Source organism: Copidosoma floridanum, unplaced genomic scaffold (assembly GCF_036245765.1).
Source record: "Copidosoma floridanum isolate Cflo_tuat_1 unplaced genomic scaffold, Cflo_Japanese_pri ptg000006l, whole genome shotgun sequence".
Classification (NCBI taxonomy): Eukaryota; Metazoa; Arthropoda; class Insecta; order Hymenoptera; family Encyrtidae; genus Copidosoma; species Copidosoma floridanum.
In genome coordinates, this window is record NW_028321883.1 from 28,162,657 (window position 1) to 28,187,890 (window position 25,234).

Genomic DNA, 25,234 nt, shown 5'->3' on the forward strand with positions numbered 1-25,234 from the left:
AACTTACTCTTTCAGTTATACAAATCATTGATTTCCCTTTTATCCATACATCATACTTATTTTATAATGTAATTGATTTTATAAAATTAATAAAATTAAATGATCGCATATTATTTTTATTTTGCGTGATATTTGCTAATCGATTCACCTTTTTTTTCGGCAAATTCAAGGGGGAGGATAAGTGTAGCAAAAGAAAAAAAAATTTTTTTTATTCCTTATGTCACGTTATCCATGGAATACTGATGAACGTTTATAATTTAAACTTAAAGAATGATTCATTTCGGGAAATGACAAAAACGTGTGATGATTTATCCTCTTATTTTAAGTACTCTAAGCTATCATAGGTATAATAACGTCTAACTATCTTCTGTGATCGTAGACATCTAGTTAGCGGAGTCAAAGCTTAATTGCATAATAAATTAAAAACTACCTATTCACTTTTGAGATTCATTAAAATAAATTTCAAGTGAATTTTCGATAAAAACAAAAGAATCTATTTTAAATGAGATCACAGTGAAACTTGTAAAAAAAAAAAAAAAAAACATGAAAGATAACTACCTTCTCTATTGGGTTATCGTTGACTAATTAAGTGCAATTCGCGCCTTAAAATTTATCTAGGTAAATGAGGAGGGCTATAATAACCGTAGCCCCAGTTTCTTTGGTAGCCCACTCTACGTACTCCAACTGCGAATCCGAACCATCCTTTTTACATGACGTCGTATACGAGCCGGGTTTGACGAGGAGCTGAAAGGCCGTCGACGCATTGACTTTTTTATTTAATTCTGTATCGATGTACCTAGAAATACAAAATTAAATCGATAAGACAACGATCATCACATAAATCAAATGGTCAACAGTTTCAAAACTTACGAATATTGCTTGTTAAATTCTTCAGAATTTGCCGATTTAATATTTGGTGAGAATACCACCTGAGGATTTTGATTATCAATAATATAGCCTGTTAATGAATCGGTATCGAGCTGTTCTTTTGTCAGCAGCTCACCTCTATCAAGAATTGATCTGTAGAAAATATTTGATATTAAATGCACATATGCACAAATTGGAGCCATCTATTTTTGACCAGAAATCATTATAAATACCTCACAGTGTCGATCCTCGTCCCATAAAAGGCTACGTGCCACTTGTCTGTCGTACTTTGAGGTATCTGATTAGCATTGATGGTGTGCTTCAACGGAAACCTGACCCAACCCACAGGAGCAGCAAACTCGGCTAGGGGCTCTCCTTTTTTACATATCATCGAATCCACGTTAGCTTTAAAACAGAAGCTGCAGTAGCACAGCACCTCTTCGAGCGAGAAAAATTCGTCAGGCAGTACCAACGAGTTTTTCAGGCGTACACAAGCTTTAAGGTACTCGCATTTTTTGGATGGCGTCGCGCTTATGAGATTACTTGTTGTGAGGGGTGTGGACGGCATTGAGGTGTGCAAAGCGAATGGCTGCACGCTACTTAAAATATTGTTTGGAAAACTATTGTTTGGCATCTGAAGACTCTGTAATGTCAATAAAAGATTCAATCTTTGTTTTACACTATTTCACATTAATTTAATTGATAGAAAGATATTTACCAAGGAATGTCGATGAAGATTCAGTACAAGATCCTGTGGCGTAGTGGGTGCGCAGTAATTCGAATGCCAAGCTCGCACGTTGCCATTTGTCGTTACGTTATTATTGTTTAGCGAGCTATTCGAAGCTATGCTTTCATTAATCGCGTTATTTGCATTGCTTCCATTGATAGCAGCACTCAGACTGGTCATGTTTGCGGTATTTATGGCGGAGCCTTCCCTAATGTTCATATTGGTCGCGTTATTCAGCTCAACATTGGAGCAAGACTCGCGATTTTCACTGTTACTATCTTCCGTGGCAATGTTTGTGTCGCTAGGAGCACTTGGAGCAGGAACGGAATCAGTTGAAGGTATTTCTTTATCACCATCTGGATTGTTATCTGGGATGCTAGCAGTGCCCGTATCAGCGGTAGAAACTTGATCCGAGCCGCTTCCCGAGTAATTCGTGTCGGACTGTAGACTACTCGGAGGTATTGTATGTGTTTGGGGATTTTTCAGTTCTACAACAAAAGTAAGAATTTGTATATTTAAGAGCTTAAAAATAAGATGAATAGTCAAATTTTACTTTACCTTCGCTGCAACTATCCTCACTTTGTTCTCTAGCGTTGGCTACACTACGATCCGGTGGTTCGTCCAGTAACGTTGCAGTACCGTTCTCTTTCTCGTGGCATTCAAGATCCGCCTTTTCTCTCGAATTCTCCACATCATCTGTCTCAATGGTTAGTCTTTCCATCAGGTTATTCGTCTCGCCAATGGCCAGATCGTTGCCATTGAAATTATTTGAAGCTTCAACAACTGGTCCCAATATCGAGACCCTTTCACACTGTCCATACAAGTCAATGACAGCGTAAACGTAGGAGGGCAAATCCGAGGCCGCGACGCCTTGGTCGAGGCCATCTATGTACAAGTGGAGTCGCGAGTCCTCGTCCAAGAGTAGACCAATAGTCGAGCCAGTGTGCAAATTCTCCATGTTCGCTCCATAAGAGGACCGCACTTTCGTTCCGTTGTGCGATATCCAATCGCTACATATGATCCATGAATGTTTTTTCAATCCGAGGGCGGTCACCGGAAATATGACTTTATCGGGCGAAATGCACGTTACACCGCATAAGATTCCCGATACCCATCGATCGTTGATTTTTTCGACCTTCACTTGGAACAATTTGTTCTTTATCAAAGGCTTACTGGACATCACTACGCCCTGGTTGTAACTCGCGACCCTTTTGGCGATAGTTTTCTTCTCCAGCTGCACGTTTCTACCGTGATTTTCGTGAAACTCGTAAGGCCAGTCCATCTCGCCAATCGAGCTGATCCCCTGAGTTGGCGTCGTCAATACATCGTTCGATAATTTAACTTCGCCGTAAGCATCGCCCGAAGTGTCCATGCCAACTTCGCTCCGGATACCCGGTGGCATGGGATCGAGTAGTAGCTCCAGGGAATCCTGCAGCCTGAGACTGGCATTGAGCGATATCGTGGCATTCTGCTGCTTCGTGCTCGTTATGCACACCGCCACGGTACTGCCAAACAGCTCGACCACAGCATAACACAGCTCAGGCACGTTTGACGCGGCAACACCCATGTCTTCGCGGTTCACGTAAAACTTGAGGTTTCCCTCGCTCGTGCGCTTCATACCGATTTTGTCGCCCACGCGTAGCCAATCCAAGCTCGGACAGTAATTAAGACTGAGACAGTATCCCTTGTGGCGCACTTGGTTGCCAGCAAGGTACCACGCGTCCGCGGGTATGGACGTCATCACCTGGACAAAGTTCATGGAGGTGAGCCAGCTGCCGGTCTCGTTGCTAACCAAACCGATCCTCAGCGAGCCACTCCATTCGCGCGCCACTTCTTGTATACTGATCTCAAAGAGCTCGTTGTTCTCGAGCACCGAGTCGCTCAGCAGCACCGCGTTACTGTACTCGCGGCAGCGCGTTGCTACGGTGCGACCCGTGTCCAGCTGAATGTTCAGACCCGCGGATTCGTGGAACTTGTGGGTCACCTCGGTTTGAGCGAGCGGTTGAATCACCGAGGTAGGCTGTTGGGACGCTGTACTGTTTTCGGAAGGCAGATACGGTTGGAGAACCATGTCTCGGCGATCAGGGTATATAGTCACCTGCAAGCATTATTATGATTGTACTTAATTCCATCCATCCATAAGTACCGTCATGCAGTCTGCATCCCAAAAACCAATTTTTTTTTCCTTGTCTTAGTATCAAAGAAAATAAAATGTAACTTTATAAAATTCAGAGCAACAAAAATCGACTCGCACCTGAGCGCACTGGCCATAGAGATCGATGACGGGATAAACGTGAGTTGGTATGTCAGTAAAAGCGGGGCCTTGATCCACTCCATCGAGATAAAAGTGCAGACTGTTGTCGGCGAACCTCATCATGGCGAGTCGATTGCCTATGACGAGTTTATCCAAATCGCACGAATAATTATTGCGAACTGTCACGCCGTCCCGCATTATCGTTGAGCCTGACAGCATCCACGTGTCGTGATCAATGTCCGTCATCGTGGGTGGAAATTCGAGCTCATCCGGCCTGTAATAAAGATACGAACCAATCAAACAACTGACACACTTAATATCAAGTATACGGTTGTCGTGAACGATTAATGAACTCGTTGTGCTTAGTGCAGTACGTTAAAATTACCTTATAGCAGTGACACCAGCTTCGATCGCTCCAGACCAACGTTCGACCATTTTATCAATCGACACCTCGAATATTTCACCATCGCGAAGCGCCCGATTCGCCACAACGATAGCATCGTTAAATTCACCGAGAGCTCGGGGCCGCATCGCTGTCAGTCCGTTATTAGATATCCGAGCATTCTTACCGTGTACGTGATGAAAGCGCAGTTCACTGTGAAAAAGCATGCACGCCCGTGAATACGAAATCCAAGATCGTTATGTTCGGAAAAGTATGTTTTATTAGGCTTACCAGTATAACGTGGTGTTGCTGAGACTAGAATTAATGGTAGTTGGACTGCAGTAGTCCGAGTTGTCGACGATAGTGGCTTGAGCAGCCTGACCATAGAGATCAATGACCCCGTAAATTCGTTCGGGTACCCCGGTAGCCGCTGCACCCTGATCCACTCCGTTCACGAAAAAGTGCAAGGTCGAGTTATCTTTGCGCATAACGCCTACGCGATCGCCCACTTGCAGCCGATCGAGATTTTGCCCGTACTGGTCGATCATTGTCGTGCCGTTGTGCATCACCCCGTTTCCCGTCATCATCCACGTTCCTGATCTAAAAAGTACGCGACAGTCGTAAGTGTTTTTTACAACCGAATGATTGTTGATCAGATTCTATTTACCTAACGTTCGTCATGGTGAATGGAAATTCTAGTTCAGTGGGAGAATGAGTGGTGACTCCAATTTCAATGGATCCAGCCCATTTCGTGACTATTTTATCCAGTCTTACTTCGAACAATTCGCTTGATCTCAGAGGTCTCGAGGTTAAAACGACGCCGTTATTGAAGTCATCAACCGCACTAAAAATCGGATTTACAATTTTATTGAGAATTTCAACTGAAAATTTTAAGCACGTAACTTGAACAAAAAATTACTTTGGTCTATGCGCTGTTCGTCCGTTGTTTATTACATCGGCTCGAGTGCCGCAACACGTATGAAACATCAATCTATCTATAGGTTCATCTGTTTCACCAGCTTCTGTAATAAGTACATCCAATGGTATACAAAATTTGTAACGTCTAACATTCAATCAAAGTTAAATACCGTTTATTCCATTAAGATGCAACGCGTTTCTTCTGGTAACAAGATTCTGCTCTTCTCTCTCGTCACGATCTACTATTGTAACTTTAACCGTCATCCCGTATAAATCTATGACTCCCCAGACTGCAGAGGGAACTTTAGCTGCAACACCCTGATCGAGACCGTTTATGTAATAGTGAAGGTCGCCGTTGCTTTTTCTTATCATGCCCACCCTGTCACCCTCCTAAAGAACATCATCAAAAATTGTACAACTTTACTCCGTGAAATAATGATTCACAAAAACACTTACTAGAAATCATTAAATTTTACTTACGCGAAGCTCGTCTAGGTTGTATTCACCATACTCGCGTTGCGTGCCTTTTCCATTGATTAATATACCACAACCCGACATCATCGTAGTACCAGAACGCATGTTCGTCATTGTTGCTGGAAACTCGAGTGCAGTGGGACTGTGTGTCGTAACACCGACTTCAATGCTACCTGACCATTTGAAAATTAATCTGTCTATACGAATCTAAAAATACAACAATGATAAACATTATTTGAACAAATTTACAATGATGCAGATTGTATGGAACATTGTAATTACTTCAAAAAGTTCATTGTCCCGCAACGGTCGGTGAGTCATGACCACTCCGTTGTTGAATTCGTCCGACGGCCTTCTTCTTTCAGCCGAGCGTGCATTATTTGACAATTTGACCAAAGAACCCACCCTTTCGTGAAACCTCAATCTACCTTCTCGAATGGCTGCTAGGCTAGGATTTTTTGGTAAAACATGGCAACTGACGTTTAAGTTACCAACTAAATTTGTAATCGAGGAACTAGGAGTCTCATCCATATTATAGTCATTATTTATTTCTATTTGATGACTAGTTGGTTCGTCATTGCTGATAGATGTTCCATTGCTTGATTGAAGTGTTGAAACTTGAATGCAATTTCCGTACAAATTTATAACTGCATAGACTCTGGAAGGTATACCAGTGGCTGCTATTCCTTGTGGTATACCATTAACATAGAAAACAAGTTCTCCCTAGTAAAAGTGAATTTTTTTTTAGTAAAATTGTACTAGTAACTGACAAATTTTAATCTTTAGATTTTTACATACCTTTGATGTTCTGCATACACCAAGAGTATTTTGTTCTTCGAGTGTACTTAAATCAACTCCATAAAACTCTAGAACCGGCTCTCCATCTTGTACTATGCTGGATCCAATCATAATCCAAGATCCTTCGGTTAAACTAGCTGCAGAGGCAGGCAAAGTGGTAAAATCTGGATCACATGCTGTTACTCCAATTTCTATGCTCCCACTCCAGATCATCATCTAGAAAAAAGTAATTGAATATAATGATGAGTTAAACATGTCCATTCACAGATATCACTTGATCCATTGACACAGTTCTGTTTGCCATTACATAAGAAGTAAAAACTTTTTGGTATGCTGTTTTTAAAATATTTGCAATCCTTTTTCACTTGTTAAATAATTGTAATCCGAACGTATGTCCATGCAGAAAAAAAAAGAGTTTTTGATTTGTTTACAGTGAAATCTGAACTTGATATAATAAACGAGCACAATCTCTTACAAGAACACCAAAAACAAAGAGTACATACCTTTTTATCAATGCGGACTTGAAAAACTTCGTCATCTTTGAGGGGCTCGGCACTGAAGACCAGACCGTAATTAAACTCGGATACATTTCTGACAGCAGTGCACTGGCCATTTACGAGGCTGATCCTGTCGCCGCACTTTCTGTGGAACATCAGCATCTTTGGCGAACGACGACGATGACGACGACGACGACCTGATGCGATCGAGCAGCAGGGAGTCGTGTATAATTATAGCACTGAAATAAACTATTAGAGATAACAACAGCTCCTCTTTTGCTCCTGGCCGCCTCCTGCAGTTATATACACGCGCAACTTCTCTTCGTTTTGTGTTACATACATAGATATATATATATGTAAGAGGCTGCAGGGCTAAACTGCACTGGTGCACTGCACATAGCACAGGATTGTACAGGAGCTATCTTCTAGGCTGCACTTTGTTTATTTGGAAAAACGGGAACGAAGGGATAACCGGATAAGTGGGTGGACTGTGGGTGGTTGGGGGGGCCGCGCGCGGGCGACAAGGAGGAAGCGGAGCGCGGGTGCTCGACGAACCAATAATTGCATCAGTTTTGCTTTTGTGCTGTGCTGATATTGGATAAACGATATGAAAAATAACAGTAAATTACAAAATTTTTCATTTGTCAAATCAACATCGAAATGTACATTTACCTATTCCGAAGGCAGTGAAGAAATCATTTATTACATTTTAACTAAGTCGATTATTCCTGTAACGGAAAATTATTAGATTGTGCCATGTGTTTACATGCATGGATAACTTCGAGAATAACATGTAAGTAATACCATTTGGAATTGTTGACTTGTCGTATTTCAGGTTGACGTTGTACTGAAAAATGGTCAAATATGCTTTTTGCATTGTTTTAATTGCTTTTGTGGTAGGGGTGTTTTAAACTTTTAAAACGGCCAAACTCCTCGTCCTCACGGATTACGATAAAAATGAATCAACATGGATGATTCACTATGACTCTCTTTTATAAAAAATTGTTGGTTACCTCAAAGATTTTTTCCGTTGAAAACAAAAATTGAATTATCCGCGGACTGCGCGGTCAGCGCGGTGTGCGCGTGTGACAAATATAGCGTGTGTATACGTGCGCGCGCGCTCGATTATCAAAAACTTTCGTCTGCTGGTGTTATCAAACAAAACATCGAGTCGAGGGACAGTCATAGAGATATTATAGTACACTACGATATCTCTATGGGGACAGTGCGGCGGATAGCCGCCATTTTAGGGTTACTGCAGGTTTATACCATTCCAACGTTCCTATTCTATTGGGTTGTTGGGTTATACGGTATAACTTATACCGTTCCAAAGTTCCTGTGGCCGTACCATATAACTTTTTTTCGCTTCGGGGGCCAGTGTTATAACATAGGCCAATGTACAAAAAAATAGTTACATGGTACGGTCCCTGTGTTGTACTATTCCAACGTTCCTGTGTTATGGGGTTGTTACATTTCAACGTTCCTGTGTTATTGGGTTGCACCATTCCAAAGTTCCTATTTTATTAAGTCATGTGTCGTTATCCCATTCCAGCGTTCCTGTGATATACCATTCCAAAGTTCTGTGTTATTGGGTTATACCATTCCAACGTTCCTGAGCTATGGGGTTACTGTGTTATACCATTCCAACGTTCCTGTGTTATGTTATTCCGTTTCTGTATTCTTGTGTGGGTGTTATCCGCAATCGTCACCGTCACCAGGTCACCACTGCCCACGTGCCCACTGCCTCCTGCAGTCAGTGACATATATGTAAGGCATAACATAACAACGTTGCCTACTGTCGGTTTAGGGTGCGTTCAGATGCAACGTCAACGTCAACTTTCTGCAATCCATTTGAATGCACGGGTGCGAGGGAGAGGGCGAATAATCCTTTATCTCTCTTGCACTCGTGCATGTAAATGGATTACAGATTGCTACCTATCAATTCTCACGGTTCGTGACGCGTGACGCGTGACACGACCTCTAAAAATATCCGTTGTGATGTAGTGAATCCTTTCATATATGTTTATTCGCGTACTATTTGTAAATAAAGTATTTAAAAAGCAACATATTTTCTTATTGCAGTAGGAGAATTATGGCACAAGTACGTACTGCATGTTATGCGGAAAAGTCTATTTAATTCGTTACAAGTGAATTTTCATTTTTTTATTAGCATTTACGTTTACCCAGTATTTTTTTAAAAACGTGGGTGTATTAGCTGAGTTTTATTAGGTGATTAGATGTATAGGCTTCTTTTACAAAATGAAAGCAGTTATTAATCCTTCAAAAGTATTAAAATCATCATTACTGTAATCAATTCGATCGATGACAACATAACCTTGTTTTACTGGACTCTCAAAGTCATGTATTTCCCAAGATTCATCAGAAGTAAGATTTTCTTTTTACTCGTTGTCTGGCGAATTTTATCAATTTTCGTTGTTCAAACATATCATGTTCCTGACGAGTACTGGCAATCACTGGAGGTTGCTCACAAGCTTACTTTTGGCTACGGATATCTGACTTGGGAGTGGCTTATTGGAATCAGGAGTTATCTCTATCCATTTATATTTTCGATATTGTACTCTATTTTGAAATTTCTTAATTTTGATAACGTTCATTTGTTGATTTTTTTGCCAAGATTGTTCCATGCACTTCTCTCTGCTTATGCTGAATATAAATTTTATATTTGGACTGAAAGTAAATTTGCATTGTTTAATCTTTGCATAAATTGGTTTTGGTACTACTGTGCCAGTAGAACTTTAATTAATAGTTTCGAAACATGCTTGACTATTATTGCATTGTCTGAGTATCCTTGGAAGAATAATCCAAAGAGAAACTTGAAGTTCTTGTGGATAGTCGGTCTCCTGTGCTTTGCACGACCAACCGCCGCTGTTGTATGGATTCCTTTGTGTATTTATTATCTGTCCAAAGGAAAATTTCTTTTCCGCAGGTACTTATTGATAGGTACCATTTGTTTTGCAATTTCTACTACCATAGATGTAATATGTTATGGAAAATTTATTTTAACTCCATGGGAGTTCTTCAAAATAAATGTTTTGAATAATATTTCAGCGCAATATGGAGAGTGGCAAATGTACTGGTATTTCACTTCTGGTTTACCTGTAATACTTGGCTTAAATTATGCCCTTCTTCCATTTGCAATTTTCAAAGCTTGTAAAAATTATAAATCAATGTTCAAATCTTTGATTCTTGTTTTAACAACCTTTTGGACAGTAGGTGTTTACTCTTTAATTCCTCACAAAGAATTTAGATTTATTCTTCCGGTTTTACCAATGCTTCTTTACGTAATACATGAGAGCTTGTTACACAAGAAACTGGCCAAGTCAAAGAGAAACATTTTAATTTTCTTGTTAACAATCAGCAACGTAATCCCTGGTATTTTCTTTTCTTATTTTTACCAGCATGGAGCCATGAGTGTTATTGAAAATCTAAGACATGATGTACAAACTACCAACTCTAGCAACATAAATATTATATTTTTGACCAATTGTCATGCAACTCCTTACTACAGTCACCTTCACTTAAATGTTCCTATGCGATTCTTAACATGTGAACCTAATCTGGATCAAAGAGAAAATTATTACAACGAAGCAGACATATTTTTTGCCAACCCAATGAAATATCTCGACAAAATCTATTTTAAAACTCGTTCTCCAAGCCATGTGATTGTTAGGGATTATACAGTAAATATGATTGAACCATTTTTGAGAGACTATAAAATTATTGCAACTTGCCCAGACGTGTATTTATTAGATAAATTTATAGCACTGAACAGAAAACATAACGACTTTCATCTGTATAAACATCGTTTGTTAAAATAGAGTAAAGTTCAATAAGATTTCATCAAAATTTAAGGTTTGTGGCAATAAAAATTTGGTTTTTTTTCCTTTGTTTATTTAAAAATCGTGTAGTTTAATATCATATTAAGGCATGATACTTTACGGATAAAATATTTAATTGAAAAAAAAGAAGGTTACGCGTTGTATTTTTTAAACATCTCAAAAATTATTTTTTTGATTTTTCAGGATTTAGAAAAAAAATTTGATGAAATTTGTGAAGCCTTGGACAGTTTAGCAATTAAGAATTTGGAATTGATAGAAGAAAAAGTATTACTGACCGTTTCGTTGGAAAAATCAATACGCCAAGGGCACATTAATCTCGCCAAAGCTCGATACATCCGAGGAAAAGAAAACGTCGGAATCTTGCAGATTCCAAGCAAAGAACACGATATCAAATCATTATTCGATCTAGAAACGACCTTCAGGAATAGTGAAGAAGACAAACAAGAAAAAGATTTTCCTCATTACGATATTTGCTTAAAAAAGTGCGGAGAGGGAGAAGATGAGCCGCAAAATCCGATCAAGTGGTTTGGCGTCTTGGTGCCACAAAGTTTGAAAATTGCACAAAAGCATTTTCAGGACGCACTCTATGTCGCAGTCAGATTGGCCAATCTTCAAGCTGAACTGGAAAAAACGAAGAGACAGTCGGACTCTTTAAAAGTTTTAAAAACAGAGGCTGCGTGATATTTTTATTTGACTTGTAATATACTATAACTTATGATTAAACGTATTTTTACACAAAATTTTTTTCATCTCGTTACTTTTGACTTACCTCTCTTGTTATTATTATTTTTGTTTTATTCCAAGCAGGATGAAGGATACGAGGCTGAATAAAGTTACAAAAAGCACACTCGCATATATATATTATGTATTTATTATTATTAATATTATTATTATTTTTATTATTATTTAACACATTTTTGTACAAGTAAATTAGTTATGAATAAGTACAACTTGGTAGCAAAGAGAGATAGAATTAATTATTTCATTTTATATTTTTTTATATCATAGTGAGAAGAGAGAGGAGATATATCATGTAATTGATTCGTATAATTTTTTTTTTCATCCATTTTTTGTGTATATTTTATGTAATTAAAGTTTCACTTGTTGTTGTTTTTTTTTTTTTTTTTTTTTTTTTTTTTTATGTTTCTGACTGCAACGTTAAATCATTGCACCTAATCCCCTCGAATACTTATTTTCATCTCTCTAGCGCCGACAAGACAACACCACCACCACATTCGATATTTCATCACTCGTATCCGCACCATTGAAATTTTCTCTCACACAACACCACTGCTCGTCACCTTCTCTCATTACCTTCCTCTTTTTTTTTTTTTCTTTTTGTTTTGTTAGAGTACCCGCTCGTCTTTTCCCCACATCGCTGTAATATCGGCCATAAACAGATGTATATAACATTCAGTTTTTGGTTTCTCTTATCTCCCTTTTGCTTCTCTTCTTCTTCTTCGGTTGCTTTCTTTTCCCCCTTCAACTTTATCATTGGTATTGTTAAGTGCGTTCGTTTTTTAACTATCATTTTCTTTTTCTTTCTTTCTTTTTTTTTTTTTGTTTAATTATCATAGCGGATAAATCACGCGATTCCATAAAGAAGAGGTAGAAAAAACAGCGAAAACGACGACAAATTATCCCGAGATGCGACGCGGGACGATATTTATGTATATTAATAATAATTGGTAATTATGTATAATATTTATAATTTTTTAAAAGTTTGAGCCAAAGGAGAGTCTTCATTCTCTCTCTCTCTCCCTCTCTCTTTTTTTTTACACGTACCTTCCTTTTACTCTCTTGTGACGTGTACATACTTTTACAGGGGGGGGGGGGGCGAAAAAAAGCGTCGCCTATACTCTCTCGGACTTTGTTTTATTTATACATCGTCAATTCTTGGCGCGGCTCTCTGTGCTTCGCGAAAGAATGAACACGGGGATACAATCGACACACGAGTTACAATTGAAAAGAGAAATTGGTGCGAAGCGACGCAGGAGTTAACGCGACAACGTTACGTGCTGTATTTGTTTATTTATTATTTTTTTTTTTTATTTCGCTTTTCAAATTTTTAATCTTTTCATTTATTTGTACTCTCTCTCTCTCTCTCTCTCTATTTCCGTACGTTTATCTAATTCATGATCCCTTTTATTTGTTTATTAAAAGATTACTTTTAAGAGCGTAACAATCCGTTTTGATTTTTTATGGTTGTTTTCATTAAAAAAAAAAATCGTGTTAGTAGAAAAAAATCAGAACTATAAACTCGAGTTTTTTTTGCATACAATATTGTACATGCAACGATAAACAATCAACAGTTTCGATAAAATTTTATTAAAAACCTTTTTTATGTAGTACTTAAAAATTTTTCAATTACGAATCATCATCTCCATATAGCAGATAAAAAAAATCCAGAGAATATATTACTTGTAGTAGAAAAATCACTAAAGTTCCACGTACTTACAAGTTACGTAAACGTACACTGATTATAATCACAAATTAACCACGTCACACTATGGAACCCCAAAAAGTTAAAGTACACAGTATCTGTAATGTTTCATAACTTTTTACAATTTACGATCAACAATATATTATCAATTCATTAAAATTCACAGATAAAAACCTTGGCATTCAATTTTTTTTCTTCTTTATTTTTCAAGTTTCAACTTAACAAACATCTTATATGTTAAATAGGAATAAAACTTTTAAAAACGTAACATCAACTTTGCCTTATACCTTTTATCAATATGAAAAAATTGGAGAAGACAACTTATTTTGTTAAATTGCGAAAAATGTTACACTAAATTACATCGAATCATGAAAAATTACGGCTTTCAGTTCTACTCGAAAATCAAAAAGGTAAACATCACGATATCTCCGCTGCAGTAGTTTGAAAAATATCATCCGATAATTTCCAACCCTTTGACATCAATAACAGAAATACATAATATTACAGGAGATTCCGTTAAACTTCATTACATAAAGTGTAATTCAACACATAAAGTATAGCGAGTATACAAAAAATCAGCTTCACTTTAAATTCCATTAAACGTCTACCTGTCGGAAATCAACGAGCTCGTGAAAGTTATTTTTACAGAATTTTCACAAGTTCGATTGCAGTATTAACAGTCAATATACAGTCATATTAATAAGGCAATGTAGGAAGATATTGTTATGAAAAATACGAGATTAAAAAATCGAAGAAACCCAAAAAAGACGTTTACACACGCGTGCGTTTTAATTAAGAAGTAAAAAAGTCGGTACGCGAAATCTTGATACAGAGTTCTGGTGCACTTTGAAAAATCGTTAAATTATACGAATGAGAAGAAAAAAAGATCCGGTGATGCATGGGGTGAAAAATCATCTGTTTGAAAAATTTTTTTTTCCACCCACGAATGGCTTTTCGCGTTATAACATATTTTCACCTTTTTTCCATCATTGTATATATCTACTATTGCGTATTCATATAGTCACGTACACGAAAGTTCTACACTCGATCGAGAAAGAAATTGCAAATATACTTGTATACGCATATATGAGCGAGCGGTTTGCAATAAGTCCCGTCAATCTCTTCGTATGTACCTTTTTAATACGTTTGTCCTCCTCGCGTTGTTACTCTATGGATAAATATATGAATACACGTGTACTTATGTGCCAGTGCGACAAGTCATGTTGTGCAGGTATGTACTTTTTCAATGGTAGCCACGAGAAAGATTTTCCTTATTAGTACGCATTTAAAAAAAATTGTTTTTTTTTTTTATTCTTTTTACTTTTCACGAGAGAGTCAGAGAGACCGTGCAGCTACACATATATGAATATCTTAATAATATACGCTCCTCGTCCACAAGTATCTGCGAAGGGGGAACGTCGCTTATACGTGTCTATTTATTTTCTTTGCATTTTTCTTTCTTTCTTATTTATCTCTAAAAATCCCCCTCAACGACTAGTCTGTGCGATGAGTGATTAAGTGACGTAAGATGTATACAAACGTGTGCATCGCCGAACTCTCGATGAATGTATATACGCAGTCGAAAAAGTAAAATCTTACCTATAACGATTCTTTTCTAAGCATTTTTATAAGCGATGGACGAATTTCCATTTTATCATTTAGATGTGTATAGATACTAGTTTAAGGTTTATCAACTATTTTACTGAAATTTCCCTTCACTCGTTCAACGGTTCAACTTGATCGAATAATAAAATGCTATTAATACTAACAGCTATAATAATTACAAAGCTGTACAACGTTTAAACTGTTCTTTTCCCTTTATTTTTCTTTCTTTTTTTTTTTTTTTTTTTTTTTTTTTTTTTTTTCATCATTTAAAAAAAAGGATCGAAAGAAATAGAGAGAGAGAGAGAGAGAGAGGGAGAAGAAAAAAAGAGCCAGAGAGTTAGAGGAAGGTATAGTTTTCTCTTATAATGAGAAATAAAGAAAAAAAAGCAAAAAGAGAGAGAGAGAGCGTTGACGTTACGTGAATGCTAACGATGGCACACATATCTTCCGCGCGATGTATTCGAAAAATGTAAGGTTGATTTACTTGTATTTTATTTTTAAAACGAAACTCTTCGACAACTGCAGTGTAACTTAGTTTGACTTACATACTAGAACTTTAGTTTCGACGCAAATCATTCATCCTCTCCCATCACTTATTAATTAACTCACTTAATTTTATATACTTTTATCATTTCAATAATCATCATCATCATCATCATCATTGTTATTCTGATTTTAATCATCAGCCAGCTAGCATCAGCACAATCAATCGCAATTTTGCATCAAGTATAACACCAATACTTTGTCAACTCGACTTGCCAAACTGTTGGATGTATCCACACAGTCGCATTTTCACTGACTTGCCACTTCTGTGATTTCTTATTATCCCCCTCATGAACGAATCATCATAGACGCACCTAACAGTTTATTATATTTTTTTAGCTTTCTATCCTCAGTTTACCCTTGTTTGCGCTCAATCGTCGTTTTACACAATCATAACGCACAAAAATTAACACCCAACCACCATCAACATCATCATGATTTTCATTATAATCATTATCACCGCAATATTTTCTTTTAAAAATCCCTAGGGTTTCAAAAGTCTACTATCGGAAGAAGTGGCTCATCCTCCCCGTTTCAACGCTGCGTATATAGCAGACCAGCTGCTCTCGCTAACGTAAATCAACTTTTATGTCGTCACACGTAGTCAGCGTCATAGTCATCGTCGTTATGGGTCTCCTGGGGCATCTGGATTAACCACTATACGTAATTAGCTAACGCACGTACCAACACGCACTTGCTCACTCGCTCGATCGCTCACTTGTATCATCATCATTATTATTATATTTTGTTTCATTATTATTATTTTTTTTTTTTTTGTTAATTTTTGTCACTTTCTCATTTTTTTTTTTTTTTTAGCTTTACGACGGTATCATTATCTCCTTTTCAGTCCTTATATCGTGAGATTCTTTTATTACTTATTTTTGCATATTTTTACAGTAACATCGGTAGTAAGCGTGTGGTCTCGAGGGCTTTAGTAGCTTTGTTTCGTTTCGTTTTTATATCGATTTCAAACATAGTATGCGTCTTATTTGATGTGGACTAGCTTATGTATATATAGCGATTTTTTTTTCATTTTAATTTTACGAAAGGCTCAGAAAAATAAGTTATTCGCTATTGTATATATAGGAAAGACGAATCTTGAAAATGTTTTTTTTTTTTTTTTTTCCAGTGGGTATGATTTTTCTTTATTCAAGAGATAAAAGTATAATAATAAAAGGTAGAGTTACAATATGTTGTTGTTCGATCGTGACAGCGGGTAGTCATCGATCGCTTTTGATAAACGAGCGAAGATTCATTTTCATTCAAATGTCCGTATCACAAGAATCAGCCGGCTTTATTTAACAAAGCCTTGTTGACTTTTTGAAGAATATACATTTATAAAAATGGTATACTTAAAATGAAGGTAAATACGAACATTTGTAAAAGTCGATGCGTTGAAGGAAAAAAAAGAAAAACAAGCCATAACAATCTTGTAACGGAAAACAACACGTTAGTTTTTACAGGGTCGATTGGTAACGACAGTAAAAGGCGCGAAATAAGTATATATATATATATGAAGTTGTTACAGGTACCGAAACAGTCGAAACTCCTTTATTACCTTAAAAATTTAAAAAGAACAACACAGTGTCACGGTACTGGCTCGCACAGACTGCACATATTACTTAACAATTTCATGTATATTTATATATATATAGTGTGCATACACACACACACACAGACTCGCGTACGCGCAAACATACACAGACATCATTGAGAGGTGCGCTCAAACTCGACAAGGGAGAAAACACGATAAGCGACTTTAGCGCTTCCTCTCTTCATCGGTCGGCTATAATTAATAATAGTAATCATAATAATAATAATAATAATTGTAATGACGATTTTCATTACTCGATCCGAAAAATTTTTTTTCGGCAAGTAACTCCATCCTCATATACTTTTAGCTTCTTGTCGAAGTATGTGCACAGGGAGAAACTTCGTAACTCATTGGTTTTTTTTTTTTTTTTTTTTTCTTTTTTCTTTTCCTTCTCATTTTCATTTACTTTGTAACGCGAAATAGTGTACTAAGGACGAGCGTATATGAGATGTACAGAAAAACGAAATCTCCCGTCGCACGTACGTACACTAGGACGAGACTCGAGAATGTCTCGTTCGATTCGCTTTCTCGCTTGAACGTCGTTATGTATATATTATGCATATTAATATATATATATATATATATTTTTTTTTTCTCTTCATTATTACTCGTTTGTTTCAGTATAGTATATAGTGTTCATCATCCTGACTTTGGTTGCTTTCGACTGTCATCTATTCATTCGATTTAGTTGTAATTGTTTTTCAAACTTTTATCGATAAATTTATTAATTTTTTATTATTATTTAAACGGGCATGCAGAGTTCGTAGGTGTGTATTCATTCGTAAATATAATGCGCGTGAAAGAGAGAAGGTTTTTTTTTTGTATTCCTTAAATTTATGTTTTTTGTTTTTTTTTGTTTTTTTTTTTTCTTTGTTTCTTGTTTTCTATCGCTTCTCACGAGTTTTTTTGTTCCGAAAGAGTGTGTGTCGTGTATATATATATATATGGTGTGTCTGTGAACGCACATGCAAATTATATCCGTTGGGCTCCCGAGTCGAGCGAATCAAGTGTACTTATACAGGCTCCCTCGCCGTTTCGCTGCAACAGTCCCTTTACTTTTTTTTTTTTTTTATTTTCTTCATAATATGTAGTATATATCCGGCGCGGGTGCCATTTCCTTTCATCGTTGACGCTCGCACGTGGACTCGACGAGCTCGACTGATTGGTTTGCTGTATATACTTGGCTGTTGATGCTTTGTGATGCTGTTTTTTTTTTTCTCATGTAAAGTATAGTGTCCGGGAAGAGACGAGCGATGGTTGTAGATATAGATGTACATAATATGCAAATGTTTTTGTATGTATTATTCGTAGCTTTGGCAACCGCTGTGGACTTGGGTATCGCCATCGTTACCTGCGCCCGTGAAAAAAAGACACAAGTTGGATGGGGGAAAAAAAAAAAAAAAAAAACAATCAACCGTGCTGCGTGTGTACATACCTTTTTACGGAGTCGAGTGCGAGGCTCACGAGTGGGGCTGTTGCGTCGTGGAGTTGTCCCGCTTGTCGGTGGGCTGCTGCTGTTGTGGCACCGGGGCCGGCGACTTGTTCACCGCTGCGGGCTTCTCCTCGTTAACCGGCGTCGGGGGCGCGTCCTTTCGCGGTGGCATCCTCTCGTTTATCGCGTCGAGGCCCTTTGCCTCGGCGAACGACGTGATCTTGTGATTTGGCGAGAACCCTTGCAGCGCTGTCGATCATTTTTTTTGTTTTTCCATCGTTTTAGATTCAAGTGATGTTGTAAAAAAAAAAGGGGTGGGGGAAGGGTTGTTACCGTTTTTCAAGGACGTCTTTCCGCCAGACAGCGCGCCGAGCGGCAGGGCGCCGGTCGGCGTTAGTCCCTTCAGCTGTAGCACGCTCTCGCTCTCTTCCCTGCAACGGAGGAGCACGTGAAAATCAAGTATTATACTTGCACCGTGAGAGTGTAATTTGGAAGGACGAGGGCGGAAAGGAAAGGTTGTTGTTGGAGCATCAGGGATACAAGCGCAAAAAAAAAGGGAGAGTCAGGGTTAATTTATTGATTCCCATTGGTCGCGAAGTAAAAATCAAAGCACCCGAGTCCTCCTTTATTCGGACTCGCCGGGTCGCGCAATTTCATTTATTTATTTACTATATTCTTCCTGTTTTTTTCCTCGTATATATACACACGTTCCCGGGAGAAAAGTTGAGAACTTCCCGAAAGTCCCGGTGGACTCGATTTCCCCGGGCGACCGGCCGAACACAAAAAAAGTGTAAGGGAATACAAGAGGAAAGAAAAAAGAGGGGGGTAAACTGCAGTATAATGTGTTACGTGGTACCGCGGGGTCGTGCAAACATTTCGCGTCACGTAGGTCGTAAATATACGTATCTCTCACTTTACCTGAGGACTGAGAAGACGCGTGCCATTTTTCCGATGGCCCGGATCTTGTTTCGAATGACTTCCTTGCGTAAATTGGCTGCTGCACCTGAAAAATCGACAAAATCCCACCCCCACGCTCGTCAGTTGGTATAATATATATGTACAAACTTGCTACACACTGTCGTGACTATACCCTGTATTACAATAACAATAACAAAAACAGTGTGTATATAAATATGTACATGATGACTTTTTCTTGATGCGCGAGTGTGTTGTTTTATACGCATGCATATGTGTGTACATATGATAACATTTGAAGTGCGTACACGAAGCGAGTCGTAAAACTTTGAAAAAAAAGGAGCTTCCGTTAGTATACCTACGCGACTGAAAGTCAAAGAGAGACGAGAAATTTGTGATTCATAAATGCAAATGGTATGCTCGACTCTCCGACGATGACACGCGACGTCGCCGCATCTTAACGCGCGCACATAAGTACGCCTTGGCAAAAAAGAAAGAAAAACACTTTACATGCAGCGCATCGCGACGCGCATACACTTGATTCTCTGCAAAGCTAATTCGCGCGATTCCCACGCTCGCTCGTACCGAGGCGCGTCTCTCTCTCTCTCTCAATTTTGAAAAAGCAAAAAAAAACGCCAGCCAAAGCAACGGCAAAAAACGTCTCTTCTCTCCGTCTCGTTCCAATGAAACAAGAGTCCAAAGAATAATGCGACTCGGCTGCGCGGTATATTTATGCCCTCCCATGCATACATGACACGTCTTACGTCCATATTCCCTTGGCAAAGAGAGGATGGACGAAGCAACGGAGAGGCAGAAGGAGAGTTTGACGCAAAATTGAATGTAATAATCTCGCAGCCCCGGCACGTAGGTGTAGAAGGAAAAAAAGCGTCGTTTACGGCTGGCAAAGGGGGACGAAGCACGTACACCGCGGGAGAGAGACAGCCAGTGCTGTACGAGGAAAAAAAAAAAAAGTAATAATAAATAAAGCGTGTGTCCCGCGGTAATGTACCAGCTAAGGGGAGACGCTTAAGGTCCCGCCTCGTTGTGCCATTATGTGTGGTGCACGTCGTCTTCGCGGCTAGTTTTCATCGCGACGGGGAATGAGACGTTTGCACCCGCAATCAAAAGTAATGCCCATCTCGGTGTCTTGGATATACTTTCTATGTATATAAGCATGCATACACACGCGGTGACGAGGAAAAGCCGCAGATTTCGCCCGGATGTATACGTGAGAGATAACATAAATGCGAATGACGACGCACGCTGCCTCGACGCGGCATTTAATAAAAAAATGTTATTTTTGCTGGTGCATCGGGTGTAAGCGTAACTATAATTTGCAATGTGCAATTAAAGTAAGTGTAAATCTATAATGATGTTGAGTGCAGCCGGTACATACATACATGCGTTCGTCGAGGCTCCCTCGCGCGCATGTCCTGACGATATAAGTACGAGAGAGAGCCCCGATGACTCGAAAGCTTCTGGTGTAAAACACAAGCCATTACGCGGATGACATGGTATTTTAACAATAAGCAATAATATCAATAAAAAATGTAGCCACGCATGCTGAATCACTACTGGATTAATGTTCTACTCGTGCAACGGTTGTCGTGCGCATGCGGGGGGGGGGCGGACTCTCGATTATTTGTATTTCCAATCAATCATTTTTTTTCTTTTTTTGTTTTCTGGGTGTCCTTTGTTCTTTTCGAAGGCCATGCCCGTCTTGACGGGAGCTGCCGCATTCGCTGGCCTTGGTACCTATATTATACGGTTTACTTGGCAAAAGTTAACGCGTACCGTGGAATCGGAATTTTTTCTTGGACTTTTATTCCTGTACGCGGGTAACCTTTTTGTGCTATTTAACGGCGCGCTACATCAATTTCATTGTTTTATGTTGGCCAGCGTTAACTGCAACGCATGTAGTAGAGGAGCGTATAAATTTTTTTTTTTTTTTCCCTGCGTTATTCAAAATTTACAAGAGCGTTTCCACCGAAGCACGTGCGCTGCAAAATTTCTTGAAAGCTCACAGTGACATACTCGACACCAATATTAAAAACATCGGAACACGTAAAAAGGACAATTGATGGGCGATTCAAGGCCCCTGCAAGCGAGTCGGTGTCCGAAGCAACAATTATTGTCACTCGTTCGTGTAAAATCATCGAGTCGAGCCGATAACCGATCATCACTTTCATTTCAGGCGTTTTTTGTACCGCTGATTAAAAAAACAGTACAAAGTGTGACACTGCACAGTTGCGGATCGATCGGAGGGAGGGAAAAATCACGCGAAATGACCCCCGCGAATTCCTTCTCCGCGGAATAAAAACTCGGTTCGCCGGGGGAGGAAACTTTTTAAGTGTAAAAAGTGCAGTTAAAGTTACGGAAGCGCGAGAAATGAAAAATTAAAGGGCGCGCGAGAGCGAGTCCGGAGATAACGACGGCTGCATCGCGGAGACAGACGGTCTGGCGCGGACGCGCGCGAGTCCTCTTCCTAATATGACTTTTACTACCTTAATTTTTCTCCCAACGCGTTTGTATGCGCGCCTTCGCGCTAACATAAAAAAAAAAAAAAAAAGTAACGAGGAAGGGGAGGAGGCGACGTGTAATTACACCGTACGACTCTTTGATTCCTCGACGCCCCTTAGCAGCGTGCACGTCGTCCAACTTTTAATTGTCGCGAGTGAGGATGTGTGCAAAGCTTTTCCCCCGATCGACCGAAATGACGATTTCGCTCCCCTGTACAGGTGCCACCAATGCGGATTTTTTGGCCTTTCACCCCCAAAACACGTGTATATGTTCTACGTTTTAAAATGTTAGGGTGACTATTGTTATGTATATGCCGCTTTGGTTTTTCGTGCACACAGTACCTATACCTGATATATATTGATTGGTCAATTTTCTACGTGGCAACTTTAGCTAACATACGACATTTGGTTGGTTTGTGACACCGTAACCATACAACGGAGGACAGGAGAAAATACGGTTACACAACACCAAAGGTAATAACACAGGTACATCGTATTATCCATATATTCATACAAATTAAGTATACAGCTATGTTATTATTATGTGAAGTGTATCGAACTACCTTATTCATTGTGTATATATGTATATTAAGTATGTACAACGTACATGAAATTAGTATATGGTCATGTATATCGTGCACTTGTACATTAATTTTTCAACGGGGATCTTTTTTGTTGCGAAAAGAAAAAACAAGAAAAAAAAAAAAAAAAAAAAAACAGTTTTCTACAGTGATACATGTACTTATTTACAGATACGTTTCACTTTTGATCTCGTTAATTTTTCAGCCACCGCATATATTTTTCACGCGGACGGCCCGACCGGGGCGCGACCTCGGCGAGCAGCCGCGCTACATCACAATTTTTCATCGTGGGAAAGAGGAGACGACACTTGGCACGCGATAAGAATAAATTTCGAGTGAAAGGTTATTTTTTTGTTTTTTGGTGAGTCGAGAAAAAAAAGGTGTACCCAGCACCCATAAACACACACCACCATTTGCAATTAAATCGAGCCCGAAACGAGCATCTGTTTTAATTATTAATGAAGCGTATACAGAAAAAAGAGAGAGAGAGGGAGAGAAAAGAAAGTACACCGATCGAGTCCGCAGTTCAGATATCGCGGCTCGAGTCGTCGGCGCCACTCGCATCGGGACGGCGTCTCTTTTTTTTCCTTCATCCACCCCTTTGTAAATATATATATACAATAATGTACGTGTGACGCGTGTTTATGTAATACACTGTACAACCCGTGCGCGCGATATTCCCCAATACCCGTAGATGCTGCAGTAGATGTATATAGGTATACAGAGCCATATCTGGTAATTGCAGCGCTGATTTGTGTGTCTCTCCTCGGGGTAAGTAAGTATTAGGTATCGCGCACAGCTCACTGCTGTACTGCTGCTTCCGTCGCGCTCTCTCGACCTTTTTAAGCTCGATAATTTAAAGTTCCGCTTGCACCGAGCACATTATATATACCCTTCTTTTATTCCGGCCGAGGGTACTTGCCTCCTCGCTCCAATTCGAGGAGGACGCGCGCGAGCGATTCTGGCAATTACTTTGGCTGATTTATTCAAACCGCGACACTTTTGATCTTTGTTAATAAGGGGCGGTGTTCAAAGAAAAAGCAGCCACAACCACCGGGAGAGGGGCGACTGTGTGTGTGTGTGTGTATGTTTTTTTACTCATACATACATATACACGTAACATATACATTGTGTTGTGATGAAGCGCCGAAACATATATTATACCGCCGAGGCGGACCCATGCACCTAAATGATGTATAATGTATGTATATGATATTATGTACACATGAAAAACTCGTGGAAAAACTACCCTTTAGTATTTTTTCCCCTCATTTTTATACACATGTAATGATGATTTTTACTCGAGACATCGATATCATTGTTGATTTGTTTGGTTATTCATGACATTGATAATAATTGCATATATATTATATATGTATAACTCACCGTACGCGGTGGGTCGGTGGGGAGAGGCAGCCGATCAAACGCAGAAGTAGGCGGAGGTGCGTGCGTTCGTACGTTGGTGGCGTAGTTAATGCGACACCGTTATTATTGGGTCGCATTGCATGTACGGGCAAGCGCATCGGTTGACGGTCGCATGTGATTAAAGGGACAGAAGTACCAACAATGTGAGAGCAGCGTCAACGTTGGCCACCGCATCATTTTTTTTTTTTTTTTTTTTTTTTTTTTTTTCGTCATTCGTTCATTCAAGGCACATAAATATACGAATCAAAGAGTTGCCATTCGCAGATTTTTCACAGCCGAGAATGACATGTTGGAAGAAGTAGCAGCAGTAATTGTAGTGATGATATAGTAGTAGAAGATTATATGCGTGGCAGTGGCATATGCATTCAAGTTGTTGTTGTTGTTGTTGTTGTTTTTTTTTTTTAAATATACATATACATAATTTTGAAGAGCAGCGATGCGTCCAATGGTAGTAGCAGTAGTGGTGGTGGTGGTGGTAGTAGTAGTTGTAGCAACAACGGTAGAAAAAGTAGATGCAGTTTCACAAAATAAAACAATACATAGAACAGACGAAAAAAACATGTGCACTGCGTAAATAACACATTCTCAAGCAATTGTGCCAAAATAGTAGTAGTAAAAATTTATATAAACTATATGCATGTATATATACCTAATACATAATTTATAATAACAATATGCTCAGTTGTAATAAACGTTGTATAAAAATAAAGTCAATATCAACAATGGTGAAAAAATAGTAACGTCACTGATATAATAATAATATATTACATGTTGCGCATAAGAAAGTAATCATGTTATGTATAAAATCATGTAACTTTGAGCTACGTATAATACACGGGGCGGCACACTCACGGCGATTACGAAAAATAACCGACGAGCTCATGGTGGGCGATAATAATTTTCACTTTCCCCGGGCTCATTTAATTATTGTCCCCAACGAAACGAGAAAGCACGGCATGTGTGAGGTCGGACGCAGCTGGAAGTATAAAGGAACGTCTTTCGACTCCGCGGCCTTTGACTTTCTTCGCAACTGGGTATGTATGTATATATGTATATACATGTATATGGACATACACGCGTGGGATCAATAAATCCTCACTCAGCGAAAATTACTTTTGATTTAGCGCGCTTCTTCGCGCCCTGCCTATGGCCATGCATGCGATGGCGAGGAGGCGAAACCGCTCGAATTACCGCAAGAGAAGCCGGCCACGAGAGTATATAAGTATACATAGATACGTCGCGCCTCTTTTTTTTTTTGCTGGTACATACGACTCGTGCTCGATGTAAGTACAATTTATTATATTATACACACGCGCGCTGAAATGAAATATCTCTTTGAAAAGGGGAATAATCGGACCGAATAAGCGACAAATGAAGCGTCATTTCCTGCTGGGGAGAGC

General features: G+C 39.0%; 4 protein-coding genes across 11 annotated transcripts in view; 2 read left to right on the forward strand and 2 right to left on the reverse strand.

Annotated features, from left to right (window-relative positions):
• Nucleotides 1-564: 564 nt before the first annotated feature.
• On the reverse strand, nt 565-7,651 carry Neurl4 (neuralized E3 ubiquitin protein ligase 4). Its single transcript, XM_089598375.1, has 15 exons — nt 6,924-7,651; nt 6,421-6,636; nt 5,905-6,345; nt 5,629-5,829; nt 5,319-5,538; nt 5,150-5,252; nt 4,898-5,074; nt 4,522-4,830; nt 4,234-4,443; nt 3,849-4,122; nt 2,153-3,692; nt 1,586-2,082; nt 1,101-1,510; nt 871-1,020; nt 565-796 (listed from the first exon to the last, which is right to left on the reverse strand). Exons 1-15 carry the CDS (start codon nt 7,077-7,079, stop codon nt 604-606), a joined length of 5,097 nt encoding a protein of 1,698 aa, XP_089454501.1. The 5' UTR covers nt 7,080-7,651; the 3' UTR covers nt 565-603.
• A 1,030-nt stretch (nt 7,652-8,681) lies between these two features.
• Nucleotides 8,682-11,477, forward strand: LOC106641663 (vacuolar ATPase assembly protein VMA22). The gene is made up of 2 exons (XM_014356157.2): nt 8,682-9,018; nt 10,961-11,477. Exons 1-2 carry the CDS (start codon nt 9,010-9,012, stop codon nt 11,456-11,458), a joined length of 507 nt encoding a protein of 168 aa, XP_014211643.2. The 5' UTR covers nt 8,682-9,009; the 3' UTR covers nt 11,459-11,477.
• On the forward strand, nt 9,013-10,781 carry PIG-B (phosphatidylinositol glycan anchor biosynthesis class B). The gene has a single exon (XM_014356177.2). It carries the CDS (start codon nt 9,278-9,280, stop codon nt 10,754-10,756), a length of 1,479 nt encoding a protein of 492 aa, XP_014211663.2. The 5' UTR covers nt 9,013-9,277; the 3' UTR covers nt 10,757-10,781.
• A 4,682-nt stretch (nt 11,478-16,159) lies between the features above and the next one.
• The window catches only part of LOC106645154 (serine/threonine-protein phosphatase 2B catalytic subunit 2), a 69,521-nt gene continuing 60,446 nt past the window's right edge, over nt 16,160-25,234 (reverse strand). For 5 of the 8 annotated variants that reach the window (XM_089598199.1, XM_089598207.1, XM_089598205.1 and 2 more), the window contains 4 exons: nt 19,313-19,397; nt 18,728-18,825; nt 18,398-18,643; nt 16,160-18,313 (listed from right to left, as the gene is read on the reverse strand). In XM_089598199.1, coding sequence (XP_089454325.1) covers nt 18,423-18,643; nt 18,728-18,825; nt 19,313-19,397 — 404 coding nt within the window. In that variant the 3' untranslated portion in view covers nt 16,160-18,313; nt 18,398-18,422. The remainder of the gene's footprint in view (nt 18,314-18,397; nt 18,644-18,727; nt 18,826-19,312; nt 19,398-25,234) is intronic. The other 3 variants (XM_089598204.1, XM_089598206.1, XM_089598203.1) reach the window with 2 other exon arrangements.

Coding starts and splice junctions, on each gene's coding strand:
- Neurl4 (XM_089598375.1), bottom strand. CDS start 7,079: ATGCTGATGTTCCACAGAAAGTGCGGCGACAGGATCAGCCTCGTAAAT. Junction 6,637..6,923: donor AAGTCCGCATTGATAAAAAG/GTATGTACTCTT, acceptor ACTTTTTTCTAG/ATGATGATCTGGAGTGGGAG. Junction 797..870: donor GAATTTAACAAGCAATATTC/GTAAGTTTTGAA, acceptor TTGTATTTCTAG/GTACATCGATACAGAATTAA.
- PIG-B (XM_014356177.2), top strand. CDS start 9,278: ATGTATTTCCCAAGATTCATCAGAAGTAAGATTTTCTTTTTACTCGTT.